We start from the raw sequence: 19,320 nt of genomic DNA, 5'->3' as shown, positions 1-19,320 counted from the left end.
TGAGCCAAACCGGCCCAGAATAAAGAATAGGAGAACAGGGTACCTGCTTACTGTTTAGAAACCTGAACAAGGGTAGAAAGCAGTAGGACAGATCTGAAACTAAAAGGGTTTTATGTAGTAATACAAAATAATATATGATATGATCTATGATATGCCATGATATTTATGTGTGTTGTCAGGTTGGTGTGTACTCTCTTCTTGGTGTAAAGGAGTTTACTTTCTCCATGTATCGAAGCATTTATCAAAGGGTAGCTATGTAAAATGGGACTGCTGAATGGGAGAAGTACAAGAAAAAAAGTATAAGCTAAAGAAAGCAGAAACCCTATCCTGTAAAAGAGATGTAGTCACAGATGTGTGGGAAGTGTAGTTCTCCTCTAGTGAAATGTAGTTTCAGTGATGTGAACGTTGACCATGTAATGACGATAGGCTCCTCAGCTAATGAAGGTCTATCACCAAGAGGCTGCTTTATTCTTAGTGTATTTCGATTTGCTGCTGCATCTACGAGCGATTTCCATTGGCGAAGCGAAAGAAAGGGACAATGCAGAGTGAAGAGGTGCCTGATGGGTAAAGGGAGGCTCACACAGAGTGGAAACATAAGGGCGGATGTCTGTGATCTTTTTTTATTATTTTCTATTTCACTTGGTTCCGCTGCTAAGCTCACTAATGCCTCAACCGAAGCCTCTCGAGGCATTGGAGACAAAACTCACATTCTATTTAACCAATGTTCAGCTATTTAATGAATGTTCCAGTATTTAAACTACGACTGTTCAGCTCTCTATTGAATGTTCAGTGGGCACTAATGTCACATGGGTGGCGGTGGCGTTAACCCTCACTACTAGAAAACAGCCTTCTCTTGTGTTCAACCGATACACACACTCAGGCCAGGGGAAATAGTTGAGGTACAGTGGTCTAGTTTGTAGAGTACTGTACATTTCCATCAGCCTGGGTATGTGTGATTTCTTTCCCATTACACTGTTAGTCTGTGTGTGTGCGTTTCCTCTGCCTGCCTTAATTCTGATCCTTTGTAAGATGGTGGATAAAATGATGGATTATTCATGTCTGTCTTTAGTACCAGAACATGTGCAGGACAGGGGTGCGTGTGTGTTTGCGTGTGCTGGCACTTAGTGCGTGTGTGGGAATATGGTGTATCTGGTTGTGTTACACTGAAGTCACTAAATAACCTTAAATTCACTGTAAGCAAACAGGGTGGGGCTCTTGCGTGTAAATACCCAAAATACACTTGAACTTGAAATACACTTTACTGGGTCGGGAACTGGTGAGTGTATGTGGAGTACTGGGGATGTGTGTCTCTAAGAATTGGCTATGGGTGTGCATCAGTTTGTGTGTGTCAATGTGAAAGTGCCTTTTTTTACCTTTGTCTTTGTGGGGAGTTGTAATCCACTCACGCATGTCCTGAACGAAGAGCAGCAGCACTTAGAATGAAATAATCAAAGTGTTTAGTAGAAGACTGAATTATGAATCCTTGAGTTAAATCTATTGTGACATTGCACTTTGATGTATAGGGAAAATCGTGTACTTGGCATGTAGCATTATAACATGTGAACAGGTGCATTTTAAGGGACGTTGGTTTCTCTCTGAATGTGTCTGATAATTAAAGGAAATGGTTTTGTCTGTTAGTGTTGCTGTATCCGAAACTCCTGAGCTTCCTAAAGACGAGCTCTTATAGCCAAATGGATAGTATTGATGTGTTGTATTTATATGATAAATAAAAAGGGAATAAATTAACAAGTACGGTTTTGGTTAGTCAAGCCTTCATTATTGCCTTGTTTATCACCTGCTGAGTGTGGATGTGCTACAGTTGGCTGTCTGAACACTCACTGTCTCAGTCTTAAGCAGCTTCCGAAACATGTGAAAGCACCTCTCTCTCACACACACACACGTCATGATGCTTTTCTACATATTACGCTTTTTTCTACAGTCATCTCAAAACTTTAATATTCCCAAATACCAGCAAAATAAGTACACCTAAATAAAGGATGACATACAGTAAATCCAAATTAAACACTTCTGTTAAAACGGTATACAAACATCAATGTTAACAAAAGTATACATAAATTAAACAAAATGTTTTTCAGTACATAGCACCATTATATCCCTGACAGGGGTAGGAAGTTGGCTATCCTGTGATGGAATAGAATCAAGTCAAAGAAACCGGTAAAATGTCTCAATAGAGCAGTTCACTGTGAGAAGGCCACACTGCGTCTAATATAGTCAGTGACGCATCTTTGGTCTGGAACTGATTTGTCAAAACAAACTAAAGGATTCAAAGCATGACGCTCAACAGAACAAACAGTTGGACCATGGGTTGAAGGCATTCTCTGCAACAATGTCACACAAGAAGCTTTCCTAATGATTAGACAACTTCTGTCTGTATCGGCCTGTCTGTCTATGGAACTGGAACAATGCCTCGTCTCTCTGTGTGTCCCCATAAGGGGCAGAGAGGTTGTGTGTGTATCGTTATAAGAGCTCTGTTTATGGTGGTGTGCGTAGTATATAAAGCAGGTCATATCTCTCTCTCAACCCTTGGAGCCAGGTTTGAGGGTGCTGAATGGTTTGGAGTTCCTCAGCGAGCCAGAGATCTCCTGCAGGAAGGCGGTGATGTGCGAGTCCTTCTCGGACTTCCTGCCGTCGAAGATGACCACCAGGGTGAAGTGTGATTCCGGTCGGGTCAGGTAGTAAGTGCTCTGGACTTTGTCGTCGTAGAAGTGCACCACCTTGTCCAGCGTGTTGAGCTCCGCCTCGCGGTCGCCCATCATCATGATGACGTTGGGCCAGTGCGTGAGCGGCCGTTCACCCCCGGGAAGGGACACCACAGCAGGGAACTGCTCCACCCCCTTGGGCACCTCGCGGTACGAGTGCGGGTGGTGGTAGCCGTGGCCCTGGAAGCTGTCCAAGCCGCGGTTGTCGAACACCAGGGACACGTTGTTGGCATCGTGTTTGCGGATAAACGAACAGATCTTGCCGTGGTAATCGGGCACCGTGCGTGCCGTCAGGGCCTTCATGTCTGCGGACGCAGTCTGACGGCTCAGCGCCTCATGGAAGTAGAAGCTGAATTTAGCCAGGAGCGCCCCCTGGAGGCGCTGCAGCCACAAGTACAGGTGGGGCGGCTGCACTGCCTTCTGGGACTGGCCTCCGAACAGGTGCTTGCGGGTCTCCCTCTGGCGTTGGAAGAGCTGTCCCCAGGCGGTGAGCTTAGAGCTAGCCCCATGCAGGCTGAGCAGGGCGGGCAGGAAGTGCCACTCTGACACCTGGGCCTGGCAGCGCAGCAGCTGTGTCACCACATCCACCTCTGTCTGGAAGCTCCCCTCCAAGCGGCCCAGGATGGGGTGGTGGAACCTGGGGAGGGAGGAGATGGAGGGGTCATTGGAAAGCAAGCTATTGCTAACATAAGGTAGAAATGTTGGTGGTGTCAGATGGCAGCCTTAAAACTGATCACACTCCACTACGAATCAACCGTGTTCACTATTCATTAAGACCAATTATCCTAATGATAAATAGCCTCCTCATTAGTACTAATGCTGATTAATATACTGTAAGAGATGGTTTGTGGCCGTGGAACAGTATTGGATGTCTCTGGTCTTCTGTGCTGCTAAGGGTGTGTGCACTATGCACATTTGTGTGGGCGACTGGGTGTGGAGGTTCTGGCCCTGATTAGCAGTTAATATCCTGTGTATTCTCATTCTCAGTGCTGATTACTTTCCCTGGCTGTGTCGACTGCTGTGCGAGAGAGTCACCTTCACCCCTGACTGCACAACCACCCCGTGTGTGCCAGATTGTGACTCGCTGCAGTGTGAACTACGACTCAGCCGCACAGTGGACTTTTCTGTGTTGGGCTTGCTTTGGTTCCGGCTGAGCTAAATTTGCTATCTGCTGATTTCAGCAAAAAGCTCCCCTCCCCTCCCTCCCCTGTCGTGCTCGCTCGCTCGCCCGCCCGCCCGCCCACCCAACCCCAACCTCATACTCTTGCTCTTTCTTTTTTCTGCAATTTCTCTGCCACTCACACACTATTACAGTCTGCACAGAAAGCACAGCTGAGCTTTTACACATGACACGTCCCACACACACCTGGAGCTGTATTTCTGCAGCACTGCGTCGAGGGTGGTGACCAGCTCCTCTGAGTTGATGTTCTTCTGGCTGCCCAGCGCGTGCATCTTCTCGTACAGGTCAGCCATCTCCATACGGGCCTGGGTAAAGTGGCACAGCTGCTCCGACAGGTGAGACAGCAGGTCCTCCAGGTAGGGTGCGGAACCTGGCTGGGCGTGGCGCCCCATGGTCACCACCTTCCTCAGCGCGTTGAACAGGGAGGTGTAGATGGTGCGGATGGAGTCCTTGCGGCTGAAGAACGACTGGCCGCCTGCAAGAGTGGGTTATGATGCTGAATACCACACACACACTGCAGTAGCAACATATTGGAGTAACGTAGAGAAAACAGTCCATGTTGGAAATTGTTGTTTGGGGAGCTATAACCTAACGTAGCTGATGTAAAAAGACACCAGAGCGGAGTCCCAACAAACATTTTTCAGGGGAAATGGAAGTTAAGTTAAATACTGTATCCGTGAAAAACGGAAACATCCGCTTTCAGCCGACCCCTCAGAGAGTGAGGTAGACGTGATGTGCTGTGCTGTCTTCTTCGGTGGGGTTTATCGGCGGTTGGCATCCAACGTTATGGTGCATTACTGCCACCTACTGAACTGGAGTGTGGGCCAGAGACATGGAGAAACTAAATCCTAACTGCCAGCATCGTTGCTCTTAAAAAAGTTTAAAATATGAGACTATATATACTCTAAACTAATTTCCTGTATACCCTTCTCCCTCATACTAGATCTCATCCTCTCTCTTTCCCTCTGATTCTGCCCACACTGTAGCAATACATGCTCAACGGTCTGTTTCCTGGAAATAATCACACATTTAAAGTCTTATTCAACCGGCTGTGTCCCACCCTTAATCTTGTAAAAATAACCTCCTCTCTTCTGTCCCTTCCTGCCGTCCTCCCCAACTTTCCTCTGTACTTGAAATAAATTCCTGCCCTTGGTACAGTGGCTTGCGAAAGTATTCACCCCCCTTGGCATTTTTCCTATTTTGTTGCCTTACAACCTGGAATTAAAATGGATTTTTTGGGGGTTTGTATCATTTGATTTACACAACATGCTTACCACTTTGAAGATGCAAAATATGTTTTGGGGTGAAACAAACAGAAAACTGGAGCGTGCATAACTATTCACCCCCCCAAAATCAATACTTTGTCGAGCCATCTTTTGCAGCAATTACAGCTGCAAGTCTCTTGGGGTATGTCTCTATAAGCTTGGCACATCTAGCCATTGGGATTTTTGCCCATTCTTCAAGGAAAAACTGCTCCAGCTCCTTCAAGTTGGATGGGTTCCGCTGGTGTACAGCAATCTTTAAGTCATACCACAGATTCTCATTTGGATTGAGGTCTGGACTTTAAAATGTCTTGGAATGGCCTAGTCAATGTTTCCCTTTAAACCACTCAAGTGTTGCTATAGCAGTATGCTTAGGGTCATTGTCCTGCTGGAAGGTGAACCTCCGTCCCAGTCTCAAATCTCTGGAAGACTGAAACAGGTTTCCTCAAGAATTTCCCTGTATTTAGCGCCATCCATCATTCCTTCAATTCTGACCAGTTTCCCAGTCCCTGCCGATGAAAAACATCCCCACAGCATGATGCTGCCACCACCATGCTTCACTGTGGGGATGGTGTTCTCGGGGTGATGAGAGGTGTTGGGTTTGCGCCAGACATAGCATTTTCCTTGATGGCCAAAAAGCTCAATTTTAGTCTCATCTGTCCAGAGTACCTTCTTCCATATGTTTGGGGAGTCTCCCACATGCCTTTTGGCGAACACCAAACATGTTTGCTTATTTTTTTCTTTAAGCAATGGCTTTTTTCTGGCCACTCTTCCATAAAGCCCAGCTCTGTGGAGTGTACGGCTTAAAGTGGTCCTATGGACAGATACTCCAATCTCCGCTGTGGAGCTTTGCAGCTCCTTCAGGGTTATCTTTGGTCTCTCTGTTGCCTCTCTGATTAATGCCCTCCTTGCCTGGTCCGTGAGTTTTGGTGGGCGGCCATCTCTTGGCAGGTTTTTAAATAATGGATTTAATGGTGCTCCGTGGGATGGTCAAAGTTTCTGATATTTTTTTATAACCCAACCCTAATCTGTACTTCTCCACAACTTTGTCCCTGACCTGTTTGGTGAGCTCCTTGGTCTTCATGGTGCAGCTTGCTTGGTGGTGCCCCTTGCTTAGTGGTGTTGCAGACTCTGGGGCCTTTCAGAACAGGTGTATATATACTGAGATCATGTGACAGATCATGTGACACTTAGATTGACACACGTGGACTTTATTTAACTAATTATGTGACTTCTGAAGGTAATTGGTTGCACCAGATCTTATTTAGGGGCTTCATAGCAAAGGGGTTGAATACATATGCACACACCACTTTTCCATTATTTATGTTTTAGAATTTTTTAGAATCACTGTCCATATCAGGCTTTTTACCTCTGCCTTGCTCATTGAAACTACAACATCAACATCCCCTCTACTAAGTGCTTGTTTAGCCAGTACATCAACTGCCTCGTTCCCCTCCACCCCCACATGGGCTGGGACCCAAGTAAATCTTATCTGTATAACCATCTGTCTAATCCAGCCAGTGGTTTGTAGTACCTCATAAAGCAGGTATTGTCTGCTACGCGAGCTAAAGGGCTGAAGACTCATCAACACATTTTACATTTTAGTCATTTAGCAGACGCTCTTATCCAGAGCGACTTACAGTTAGTGAGTGCATACATTTTCATACTGGCCCCCCGTGGGAAACGAACCCACCACCCTGGCGTTGCAAGCGCCATGCTCTACCAACTGAGCTACAGGACACTGCACATGAATCCGAGCAAATAACTACTCTGGCTGGCTTGACTTCCTCCACCCACTTTAAGGCCAACAGTATGGCCATCAGCTCCGCCAATATATACAGCCAGATGATCTGTAATGCGTTTCCTAACTTCCACCACACATTCCTGCATTACAAATGCTGACCCAGTGCGTCCTGTCCTTGGATCTTTTGAACCATCTGTGTAAATGGCCACAAAATCCTGATACACAGTATTCAGACGTCTATTAAACAAATCAGATGGATCAACACCCTCCCTATCTTTCTGTAGTCTCTCCAACACTTCTAGATCAACTAGGCGGGGGTAGCCATGGTGGATTTACAGGAATAGCTACCACTGGACTAAACTCCCTTCCATACAGTCCCATCTCCTTCGCCTGGGTATTACCCACCCACAGCTTGTGTTGTCCTCACTCATGTTCCCAGCATGCCTGTAAAATCCCTTTCGCAGGATGAGACACCCCATGTCCCTGTAGGTTGACCCAATAATTAATTGCCAGCTGCTGTCTCCTAATCTGCAATGGCATATCCCCCATCTCCACCTGTAATGCAGCCACTGGGGAGGTCCGAAACGCCCCACTACATATTCTGAGTCCTTGCCCCTGTATTTACATTTACATTTTACATTTTAGTCATTTAGCAGACGCTCTTATCCAGAGCGACTTACAGGAGCAGTTAGGGTTAAGTGCCTTGCTCAAGGGCACATCGACAGATTTTTCACCTAGTCGGCTCGGGGATTAGAACCAGCGACCTTTTGGTTACTGGCACAACGCTCTTAACCACTAAGCTACCTGCCGCCTTCACACAGGCAGAGTCTCAATTGCATTTCCTTGATTTCTCGCATTCTCTCTCCTCGCCGCCTCATCAAAACCCAATGGATGAAAAGGTCAAAGGTCCCTCCCCTATAACTTCTTATCCAACAGGTTTTGAGAAGGAGGCGAGGAGAGAGGACGCGAGGAACCAAGGAAATCCAACTGAAACTCTGGCCACAGTCACTGACTAGTCCACTTCCACCTTCTCCAGAACCACGTTGTGTGGAGCTCCATCCAGGTAGTAGACCATCCTCTCCCCAGCCTGGCCCTCTGAAACTCCCTCGCTCTGCTGGTCGTCCTCCCCTCCCTGGTGCTGGGTGTACATGGTCCCCTCCACCTGGAGGGTGTTGTCATCCAGCTCTGTATGACATCTAGCCTTTCCAATGAGGTCCGGCCTGCCGACCCATACGCTATACTGCCATAGTCTATTACAGATCGGATCAATGCAACATACATGGTCCTCAATGAGGAATGCCCAGTCCCCCACTCCTTCCCAGTCAGACAGTGCATCACATTTAGCACCTTCTTACACTTTCCCACCACTCTCACAATGTGTTCTGCCCAGGTCAGCCTAGTGTCAAAGTACACCCCAAGGAACTGGAAGGACCCCACCCTCTCCAAGTTTCTTCCATATGACCTCAAGCATACCTCATCTCCCACCTTCCTCCTGGTAAAGAACACTGTCTGAGTTCTCTAAAGAGAACCTGAATCCCCACATTAATGCCCACTGCTCTACATCATCAATTGCTTCCTGTACCTTCCTGACTATGTATGGCACATTTCTTCCCCTCTTCCATAAGGCCCCATCATCTGAAAATAACAACCTCCCAATATCTGGCCATACCTGAGAGTAAACCTCATTGATCATTGAGAACAACAGAGGTCTAATCACGCCCCCAGCGGTGTACCGTTATCCACCCTCACCTGGATAGACCTTCCAAACAGGAAATCCTGTATCCAGTTGTACGTTCTTCCTCCTACCCCCATAATATCAACGTGATGTGCTGCTGAATACATAAGTCATAAAAATGTGGCCTTTTATCGCCACCTGCTGTTAGAAACCTACACTTCAACTTTCTATTATGGAACTTGACTTACTCGTCAGGATAATAACATGTGGTATAGTTCATGGTGATACTAGTCCCACTTGTGATAGGTTACATTAATTGCACTGAGGGGTGGCATTTTGCCACACCAATGAGTTTTGCAGTGCAACAAAATGGGCATTTTCTGTCAGTGCGTGTTTACATGGGGTGCTTCTTACCCAGTTTTTGTCCCAGGAACGTCATGTTGTGATAGGCCTTCTCCGCTGCGGCAAGGTGTGCGAAGGCGACGAGGAGAGCGGCCCAGATGGCTCCTGCGCTCTTGCTGTTGTCCTTCTCTTTCTCCACATAGTCCTTCGCCCGGTCAAACGAGAACATTCCGAGCTGCGTGAAGAAACTCTCCAGAATCGCCCGTTCACGTGGCACCGGCCGCAGTTCCTCCTCGCACGGAGCCTCCATCGTGCTTTTAGGATAGCTAATACAGCAAGTTAACTTGTGACTAGAATAGTTATTGCTGTACTAAACTGGTCGCATACTAGCTAGATACTACTGATATCATGCTAGCTAACCATCTAGGATAGCTTTTTTAGCAACACCACTCTCGGCCCAAACTGAATTTCTGTCAGAATGTGTTAATCTAGCACTGGCATAGAACAAACTGAAGTTATAAAACATTATGCGTTCAACACTCACTATTCCGTAGACGCCATCTTGGTTTCAATGCGCATCACAGCACTACGGCAAATTAGAAGTGACTGGCGGGACCGTGGGAAGCGTTGCAATCTTAACCTCTAGCGCCTTCTTCTGGCTTGGAGTGGTTCAAAAAATACAGGTAGATACAGAAACACACTTGAATGGAAATATGAAAATAAATTGTTTCATTCCATAATTTTAGGGTCTTCCCAAGGGTACTGGAAAGCACTATCCACTTTTTTCATCTCTCATGCTGTTAATCAGTCACATATGGATTAAATAATCAGTGACCACAGACCCAGAGGGAGATGGGAAAAATACACCACATTGACCAATAATGTTTATCAATAGTATAATATAGGGGGCAAAACGGATTAATGTGTGCCATATTGGTAACAGATTATTGAAAATTGAATGCTTGATATTTACAATCAGAACACTTCCCACTTTTATCCACAAGGGGGCGACATTAGCCATTGCATTTCTGTGATGCTCTGAACTGAACTCGATCGCCCCTGCGTGGAGAAAAGTAGAACTACTAGCACTGCCAATCTGTTTCTGGTTAGCTGCTTCCGCAAATGAGAGAGGCACCAACAATGTCTAGTTACTCCAGAGTAATTAATCATGCCACCAGTATATTATGCAGCAACAAAGGTTCCTTGGCCCTCCAGCAATTGCACAGGAAAGTATTCCAGCGTGTTGAAATAACCGAGGACGACTTTTGGTACATCGTAAAGAAGTGTTCTCGGTTTGTTGTGGTGCGGAACCGAGAGAGGACGGACGAATGGGGAACGCACTGTGTGATTGTCGCCAAAACGTCGCTGCGACTATGCAAAAATTACACAAAGCAAGATTGCAGAGATTGCCAGGAGCTTCACCTTTGCAAATATTTTCTTTATGGAAACTGTAGATTTGGGAAAGGCAGGTAAGAGAAACCTCGACCGTGGTGAGTAGTTTTTGCTTGGTTGAGGAGGGGAGTGGCTAGCTATCAGCAGAAATAGATGAGATAGCTGCCACGCCCCCTTTTATTCTGTATTGATCAATCTGGACAAATAACAACTGCATCCTCTAGTCTAGTCCACCAATGCGTGTAAAGCTGTGGTAGCACATTTATTTTTATCATCAGGTATATTATCAATACAAAATATTGCAGTATGATGCAGAATTGTCTATATTTCCTTCAATTCCTTGATTTGGAACAAGGCATATCTTGATCATGACTTTTCAGTAGCCTACACAAAAACAAAATGATGCTTGACGTCTTTATGGTACACTCCTGTCTGTTTACCTACTCTACTCCGGTCTGTCTGTGTGTGCTGTTCTCCATCTGTAGGAAGCAGTGTAAGTTCTCCCATGACGTGCGTTCGGAGCATAACTACCCGCTCCTGAGGGAGTGCACTCTGCATGAGCTGCACGAGGATGACCTGTTCCTGTTACTGCTGCAGAATGATCCCACCCTGCTGCCGGAGGTAACACACATACACACATAGAGAAAATACTGCACGGGCCACTCCACTGCTGACTAGAGTCCCACTACACACCTGGAAGGAGCCTTAACAGGGCCTGGCGGTCTCCATTAAGAAATGAGTCCAGTTCCAATCCATAGCACCTCTCCCTAAGCCCCTGTAGACGTTCATATACCTTTTCTCCCTTAGATGAATACAGTCGTAATGCAATGCTTTGTCTCATGCTCTCTTTGTATGTGAACTTGTCTCTCTTGCTCCATGAAGTCTTGCTCCCTTAAGTAAAATGTGGGACGTTTCTGCATTACAGGTTTCTGCCCTCAGGGAGGGTAGCAGTGTTCTGAGTGCTCTTTGTGTACGAGGTAATGGGTAGAAGGGGTAGACCACCTCTATCTTTCTCTCTCTCGCTCTCTTTTTCTCTCACTCATTCTATCTCCCCAAAGAGGGAAGGACAGGAGTAGCTTACATCCTGGCATTCCAGAGAAGGGAATTCTGGACGAGTTTATAGGCAGGTTCAGTGCCAGTGAGAAGTGAATCCTGCACACTGATTGGATGATACCTCTCCGAACCAGATGCACCCGTAATCTGATTGGACAACTATACGGAGGCCTCGGAGCCACAAACAAGTTTCTCAAAAAGAAAAATGAAAAAACTCAGTTTTACGAGAGTAATGTTGGCTCATCCAGTCTAAACAAATATCACAGTAAATCGATGACATTTTTTAAAAGACAAAACAAAAAACTTAAAAACACTACAAATACCACCACGTCCAGCCTAAAGCCCAATGTGGGTGAAGAGGGATCCGAGAGTTCACCTTCTGAGATGAAGACAAGCCACCTTGGACCTGTGGGACTTCCTGTGTGTAAAAAAAAGAGCAAATAAAGAATGTTATATTTTTTTAAAGAATACAAAAAAAAGGAAATATAAAAAAACGTATGCTGTTGATGTGGGTTTGTCCCCAGGAAGTATTCGTTACCCAGAGAGGTAAAGTAGAACTTCTTGGTGTGCGAGGTTAGAATATTTTTTTTTATGATGACCATGTAAGCCTTCTAAAGGCAACTGCTTGGCCCAGCCCCTTTGGCTGGCTATGTATGACTGCATTGCCACGATGATTGTCTCTGACATTGTTGCCGTATGTTCCTGACGTCAGGTGTGCTCTCACTACAACAAGGGCTCCGGGCCCCACGGTGCGTGTACCTTCAGGGACGGCTGCACCAAGGTGCACATGTGCATGCACTTTGTGCAGGACGACTGCATGTTCGGGCCTAAGTGCAAGAGGCAGCACGTTATCGACCAGCATGGCCGCCGCATGCTGGAGGAGAGGGGCCTCAGCGGTGACATCATCAACGACCTGCCCTTCGTCTACCAGAACCTCCACCGCCTCAACACACCCACTACACCCTACGCTGCTAAAGGTATGGAATCCCTCACATGGAGGGTGTGTGTGTGTGTTCTTTTGGCTTGATCTGCTGTATTTGTGTAGCTGAGCTGTTCTCTTGGCCTGATCTGCAGCGTGTGTATAATCCCTTTGTATATGTGTGTATCAGAGCGTGTAGGTGAGCTGGTCTCCAAGCCTGTGATCCAGAAAGAGGGGAGGAAGGAGATTTGTCTGCATTTCATACGCAGGAACTGTAGATTCCAGGGTGAGCTCTCTTCTATTTGCCTGTTGGGATATTTTCTATGCTTTTGGTATGTTTGGTTGTGGTTCTCTCATGCTTGTTTGTGTAATGCTTTTGTGTGCCCAGACCAGTGTATCCGTGTGCATTTTAACCTGCCCTATAAGTGGGAGGTGTTTGATGGGAACAGCTGGAAAGACCTGCGTCGCACTGAGGACATCGAGAGAGCCTTCTGTGACCCCCGGAACACACACAGGTCAGGGTTCACTACTGCCCACTAAAGTTGAAAGTGGACTCTTATGCACCTTTCAAACCAAGACGTCGTTCTGCCAACTTTAGCAACTTTAACTTTATTTCCGCGAACCGACCTAGTCGGGATTGCAGTAAAGTTATGCCTACGGCTTAATATGAAATGTAGCCATAATGCTGAGGTGGCATTGGCAGGCACTATGCTCTTAAAGGAAAATTCCACCCAAAATACTGGCTGTATTTTTGTATTTTGAAAGTTATATATCTTGAAAACTTGATTTCTGACATGCAAAACATTTTGGGACTATATCAACAATGGACTAATGAAACAAATACCCCAAAACAATTTTTGGGGTGGAGTTTTCCTTTAAGCTCTTGATGGTTGCTAGGCAGCGCCCTTACTACTATCCTCCTGGCAGTTCTAAACTTTGGGAGGCATGTCACTTCACCCATCTCTTCACATAGCCTACCACAATAACTGTTTTCTTAACCATAACTGGATAGATCCACAAATCATTACTTTGGGAATAAATATCACTGCAGGATGAACATATTGGAATAGAGTAGGCTAATGCAATTGAAGGCATCAAATTGTTGCTTACTGAAACTCCGAAAGTCATCAAATTGTTATAATACATTTGAAGCATAGCCTACCCGTGTGTGGTCAACTATTTCAGCACCGTTTCGCGCTGCTTTGAGACAAGCGTGGGGACTCTTGATAAATCAATCAATGTCAGATTTTTATTTTCACTGAATCTCCGTTTGGATATTGGTTAGGCTACAATTAGGTTGTGTAAATGTTAGCTAAGTTGAGGTGAGTGCTGCTCATGATCAACTTGTCTAGTTGGCTCATTTATTTGAACTGATCAGAACATTTTGCCAGCATGTTATGTAGCTTAACAAGTGGATTATTTTGCTTTTCACTAGCAGTCAATTAGTAGCCTAGACCTACCTGAACAAAAGATTGTGACTTGTCTTAATCAATGTGATTTTCTTTCACTGAATCTTCGTCTGTAGGCTATATTTGGTTAATTCTCTGGCTGGGCAAATAAGTAGAGGGGGTATGGCTAATCTATTCGTTTGCTCATCTATCACTGATAGAAACATTTAGCATGCAATAATGTAGCCTAAATCAAGTGTAGGCCTAACTCCAAAAGCCTGCAGAACTTGTGAAATATGAACACGAGACGTGCTTTTGAAAATATGGATTGCTATTATTTTCTGTCGGTATCATGATAAAGATACTCTCAATGTAAGACCCTGCGCCTTCTCCCTAACAAAGCGGAGTGAGGGTAGGAAAGAGCTGAAACGTGGATAAAAAAAAGCATGGGCTTGCCTTGGGCTCTGTTTCAAAATACAGCTTTTTTATATGACAGCAGTTCCACACGTTGCCATGACGCAAGGTGTGGGGGGGAAATATTATTTGTATTTTATACGTTTGTCTCCTACTATAAAATACACTGAACAAAAATGTGACCGACCACCTCGATTCGGTATTATGTAGCAACATTTAAAATTGTGTTTTATACATTGGATAAAAGTAGAGACTCAGTGCTACAAAATTGTATATCGTACACTGCAGTTGAGGAACAATGGGAAAGTAATTCTGCTTTGAAAGTTGATAAACTTGTAACCTCACTTTTGAGAAAATCTACACCTATTCAGCATTGTTCACACCCTCTTAAGCCATAGCCCCACCCATGAAATACAATTAATAGATGGCGGTAATCACTCCCAGACACACCTGGCTAACTTGATGGGTCATGTAATCTGGTGAAGTGGAGTCTTTTGTTTAGATATGTAGCAAAAAATGAACCATAATCCCAACCCATACTACTAGCAATACAAACTGATTGTCATAGCTAGCCACCATGCATGAATCTGCAGGTAGCTAAAGCTAACCAACTAGGTTCAATGTTAGCTAGCTAGGCTATAACTAGCAATGCAAATGGTTTTCTGAGATACTAATAATACACTGCTCAAAAAAATAAAGGGAACACTAAAATAACACATCCTAGATCTGAATGAATGAAATAATCTTATTAAATACTTTTTTCTTTACATAGTTGAATGTGCTGACAACAAAATCACACAAAAATTATCAATGGAAATCAAATGTATCAACCCATGGAGGTCTGGATTTGGAATCACCCTCAAAATTAAAGTGGAAAACCACACTACAGGCTGATCCAACTTTAATGTAATGTCCTTAAAACAAGTCAAAATGAGGCTCAGTAGTGTGTGTGGCCTCCACGTGCCTGTATGACCTCCCTACAACGCCTGGGCATGCTCCTGATGAGGTGGCGGATGGTCTCCTGAGGGATCTCCTCCCAGACCTGGACTAAAGCATCCGCCAACTCCTGGACAGTCTGTGGTGCAACGTGGCGTTGGTGGATGGAGCGAGACATGATGTCCCAGATGTGCTCAATTGGATTCAGGTCTGGGGAACGGGCGGGCCAGTCCATAGCATCAATGCCTTCCTCTTGCAGGAACTGCTGACACACTCCAGCCACATGAGGTCTAGCATTGTCTTGCATTAGGAGGAACCCAGGGCCAACCGCACCTGCATATGGTCTCACAAGGGGTCTGAGGATCTCATCTCGGTACCTAATGGCAGTCAGGCTACCTCTGGCGAGCACATGGAGGGCTGTGCGGCCCCCCAAAGAAATGCCACCCCACACCATGACTGACCCACCGCCAAACCGGTCATGCTGGAGGATGTTGCAGGCAGCAGAACGTTCTCCACGGCGTCTCCAGACTCTGTCACGTCTGTCACGTGCTCAGTGTGAACCTGCTTTCATCTGTGAAGAGCACAGGGCGCCAGTGGCGAATTTGCCAATCTTGGTGTTCTCTGGCAAATGCCAAACGTCCTGCACGGTGTTGGGCTGTAAGCACAACCCCCACCTGTGGAGGTCGGGCCCTCATACCACCCTCATGGAGTCTGTTTCTGACCGTTTGAGCAGACACATGCACATTTGTGGCCTGCTGGAGGTCATTTTGCAGGGCTCTGGCAGTGCTCCTCCTGCTCCTCCTTGCACAAAGGCGGAGGTAGCAGTCCTGCTGCTGGGTTGTTGCCCTCCTACGGCCTCCTCCACGTCTCCTGATGTACTGGCCTGTCTCCTGGTAGCGCCTCCATGCTCTGGACACTACGCTGACAGACACAGCAAACCTTCTTGCCACAGCTCGCATTGATGTGCCATCCTGGATGAGCTGCACTACCTGAGCCACTTGTGTGGGTTGTAGACTCCGTCTCATGCTACCACTAGAGTGAAAGCACCGCCAGCATTCAAAAGTGACCAAAACATCAGCCAGGAAGCATAGGAACTGAGATGTGGTCACCAGTCCTTTATTGGGGGTGTCTTGCTAATTGCCTATAATTTCCACCTGTTGTCTATTCTATTTGCACAACAGCATGTGAAATGTATTGTCAATCAGTGTTGCTTCCTAAGTGGACAGTTTGATTTCACAGAAGTGTGATTGACTTGGAGTTACATTGTGTTGTTTAAGTGTTCCCTTTATTTTGTTGAGCAGTGTATTACTACACAGATCATACACGTAACATTAGCTAGCTAGCGAGCCAGCAAGCTAACGTTCCCTAGCTAGCTAACAGTACGCTTTAACTTGCAATGAAATTATTTTCTGGCTAAATTAGAAACGTACAGTATAATATCTGAAAATGATGTTAGACTCTTACCCGTATACATGGATGAACGTTTCACGGCAGTCTGGAACCCCTTTAACTCTCTGTTTTCTGTACAACATGTTTGGCCCCCGTTGTGTCAAGTCACTCCGGTTCACACTGACCGTGTGCAGAAAGTAGTCCATCACAACTTTTCCCCACTGATTTTGTCACTAGCGCCTGCTAAATTCAGGGCAGCAATGTTTTCGAGAGCAACACTTTTGCAGTTCTCCATTGCTAACGTTATATCTTTCAAAAAAGCAGCGGTAACAAGGATTATTTACACATACTGAGCAGCTCACATTATAGACAGAAGCATGCGAAATCGAAAACCGTGATTATTAAAACAATAATCGAACCGAAACCGAACTTACCTCAAAAAGCACTAATCGCTCAGCACTAGTAGTAGCCTAAACCTATCGATGTGAGATTTAGCTGGGTGAATGGAATATGAGTGACAGTCATCCAAGATGCTGTAATAGAAATAAAGCCATGCTCATAAAATAAGAAATTGTCCTCCCTAATTTTGTGGACCGCCACTGACATCCACCCACATCGGCCCACATGTACTCTCACTCTTAAACTTGCCGGCATGTTCACGGGAGATATAAAAGGCTTATCCCAAGCAAGAATGTGATACAAATTGGACTGTATGAATTGGGTTCTAAAAAACATTTTCAGATTTTTTTTTACAGGAACATACTGTAAAGTCTGACTGTAAAATTAAAATAATGCATGAACGTCTCTCTCTCTCTCTCTCTCTCGCTCTCAGTCCGGGCTCTCGGCCAGTAGACTTCCTAACGATGACGCGGGAGTCGGACCCCGTGCGGCGCCTCTCCACGGTTTCCTCGGTAACAAAGCCGGCTCACTACATTCTGACCACTGAGTGGCTGTGGTACTACAAGGGCGACCACAAGAACTGGATTGAGTTTGGAAGACCCGTGAGTCTGGAGGGAGAAGGGGAGGCATTGAGCTTTGCAGTTGTTGTTTTGTGGTTGAGATATGGTTGTGAGGATTCAGTGATGTTAAGTTGTAGTGGTGCTGTTGTGGTTGAGTTGTATTGATAAGGGCCGGGATTCAATCCCAGGCACTCTATAGAGCAGCACATTACCCTTGAGTTTTAATTTAGCATTTAGCATGAGAGCCGACATGCGCAGCGTTTACCGGGAATGCTATCTCTGCGAACGTCGGGGAAATTACCATTAAAAGGCGCATTGTCGGCTGTCCAGTGTGCTGCTCTATAAAACGCCTTGGATTGAATCCCGGCCTAAGTATGTGGTGGGGTTGCGGTTGTGTTGTGGTCAGGACGATAAACAGCGAATTACATCCCTCTCTTCCCGGGAGCTGGAGGAAGCGTACCTGGCAGACAGATCTGCGGAGGTCACCATTATGAAAGGTCACCGTAACTACTACCTCAGTTTTCAAGGTAAGAAATAAACTAAACCTGATCAATATGTTTATATCAAAACATACAGTGACCAGGATGAGGAGTCATTAGTCTTTGAACTCTCCTCCATCTCTTTTTTGTACCCTTCCTTTCTAATCTCCTCTGCCCCTCCCCTCATCAACGTGTCCTCCACTTTCAAACCTTCCTGCAGACATGTACCAGCGGAACCCCAAACACAACACCAAGAGGAGGGTGCGTCGCCGACCACGCTTCATCTCCATCATGGAAGTGGAGAACAAGACTGCACCGTAGAGAGAGAGAAGGGAGCGAGTAAATAAAGAGGAGGAATAAATGGGCAGATCTGTTCCTCTGAATTAATGTAGTACCTTTACTCTGGATCTGGTGAGGGGGGATAAATTGGACTGGCTGACAGTCACCCCAATAGAACACGGTATGTAAATCACCTAATACCACAGGGATGACTACCTGGTACAGCCACGAAGAGCCAGCAACAGGATATCACAGGGTGTTGCTAATTTCAAATTATGTTACTGATATAATATGCATTTTGTTTGCAAAAAGTTTTTTTTTTTTGTTCATTGGAAAACCCGGTGCCCTCAACTGAAGTCTGTTTTTACGTTTCCTTTATCAAGTAATCAATACCTAGTTACAACTTGTCTTTTATGTACAAACTGTCTGACTGTATATTTTAACATTTAGAATATCTATCACGTTATGAGTTAATCGCAGTCTGTAGTATATAACGCAATTTCCTAGCATGCATCTCTATATTTATGTGAAGATGTGTTAATAAAACTATAGACTGGTCTGGCATGTTTATTTGTGGAATAGTTTTTCTACATGTCTATTTTATGTTATTCAAGACCATACTCAAGACTATCACTTGCATGTCTCCCCATGTTTATCATAATTAGTTACACAGAAACCTTATTATGAACATCATTTGGCCCTAATATTCTAAATGAAAGCCATATAGATCCATGATTCACAAGGGCCTATGCCTTGCATCAAACAGGACAAGTTAACCGGTATTTTGAGTGGCATTCTCCCAGCCAATGACCAGGTATCAGGTTGGCACGCGTTTGAGGAATGCCAGGGGTTTTGCAGAGAACGCTCTGCTGCAAAACCTTCCAAGCGATGCGCGGCTCCCAAGAATAAACCCAATTATGGCGTGCTTATGATTTGTGTGTAGAATCAAATGTCATTTTCGGGTATTATGGACTGTAAATTACAGGCGCTATGATAAATGCCTACCTGATGCGGACAGTATGATACTGAGACGTGTCCAGAATCTCAGGTTTTCCAATGATGGGCGCTCGAGCGTGTGACGTTTCACCGCGAGATGATCACGAATGCATGAACACCGCGCGGCTGACGTCCAAGTGGTCGGCCGCGAACAGATTCAGTAATTATTGGGGACATTGGGAGTTATTTTTCT

The 19,320-nt window shown here is 45.5% G+C and overlaps 2 protein-coding genes across 3 annotated transcripts; one reads left to right on the top strand and one right to left on the bottom strand.

Moving 5' to 3' along the window:
* Positions 1-1,991: 1,991 nt before the first annotated feature.
* Positions 1,992-9,492, bottom strand: LOC311129472 (KICSTOR subunit 2-like). Its single transcript, XM_084161763.1, has 4 exons — positions 9,468-9,492; positions 8,996-9,249; positions 4,087-4,375; positions 1,992-3,357 (listed from the first exon to the last, which is right to left on the bottom strand). Exons 1-4 carry the CDS (start codon positions 9,482-9,484, stop codon positions 2,538-2,540), a joined length of 1,380 nt encoding a protein of 459 aa, XP_084017889.1. The 5' UTR covers positions 9,485-9,492; the 3' UTR covers positions 1,992-2,537.
* Positions 9,493-10,021: 529 nt separating this feature from the next.
* LOC311129173 (protein mono-ADP-ribosyltransferase PARP12-like) lies at positions 10,022-18,696 on the top strand. 2 transcript variants are annotated; one of them, XM_084161485.1, is made up of 8 exons: positions 10,022-10,392; positions 10,801-10,936; positions 12,081-12,345; positions 12,478-12,573; positions 12,676-12,802; positions 17,247-17,415; positions 17,780-17,900; positions 18,073-18,693. In XM_084161485.1, exons 1-8 carry the CDS (start codon positions 10,046-10,048, stop codon positions 18,171-18,173), a joined length of 1,362 nt encoding a protein of 453 aa, XP_084017611.1. In that variant the 5' UTR covers positions 10,022-10,045; the 3' UTR covers positions 18,174-18,693. The 2 variants fall into 2 exon arrangements, with proteins under 2 accessions (XP_084017611.1, XP_084017612.1); XM_084161486.1 differs by having other exon boundaries at positions 10,047-10,392; positions 17,819-17,900; positions 18,073-18,696.
* The last annotated feature ends 624 nt before the right edge of the window (positions 18,697-19,320 follow it).

Source organism: Coregonus lavaretus (genome assembly GCF_964263955.1).
Source record: "Coregonus lavaretus genome assembly, chromosome: 5".
Taxonomy (NCBI): domain Eukaryota; kingdom Metazoa; phylum Chordata; class Actinopteri; order Salmoniformes; family Salmonidae; genus Coregonus; species Coregonus lavaretus.
This window is presented reverse-complemented; position numbering and strand designations above follow the sequence as displayed.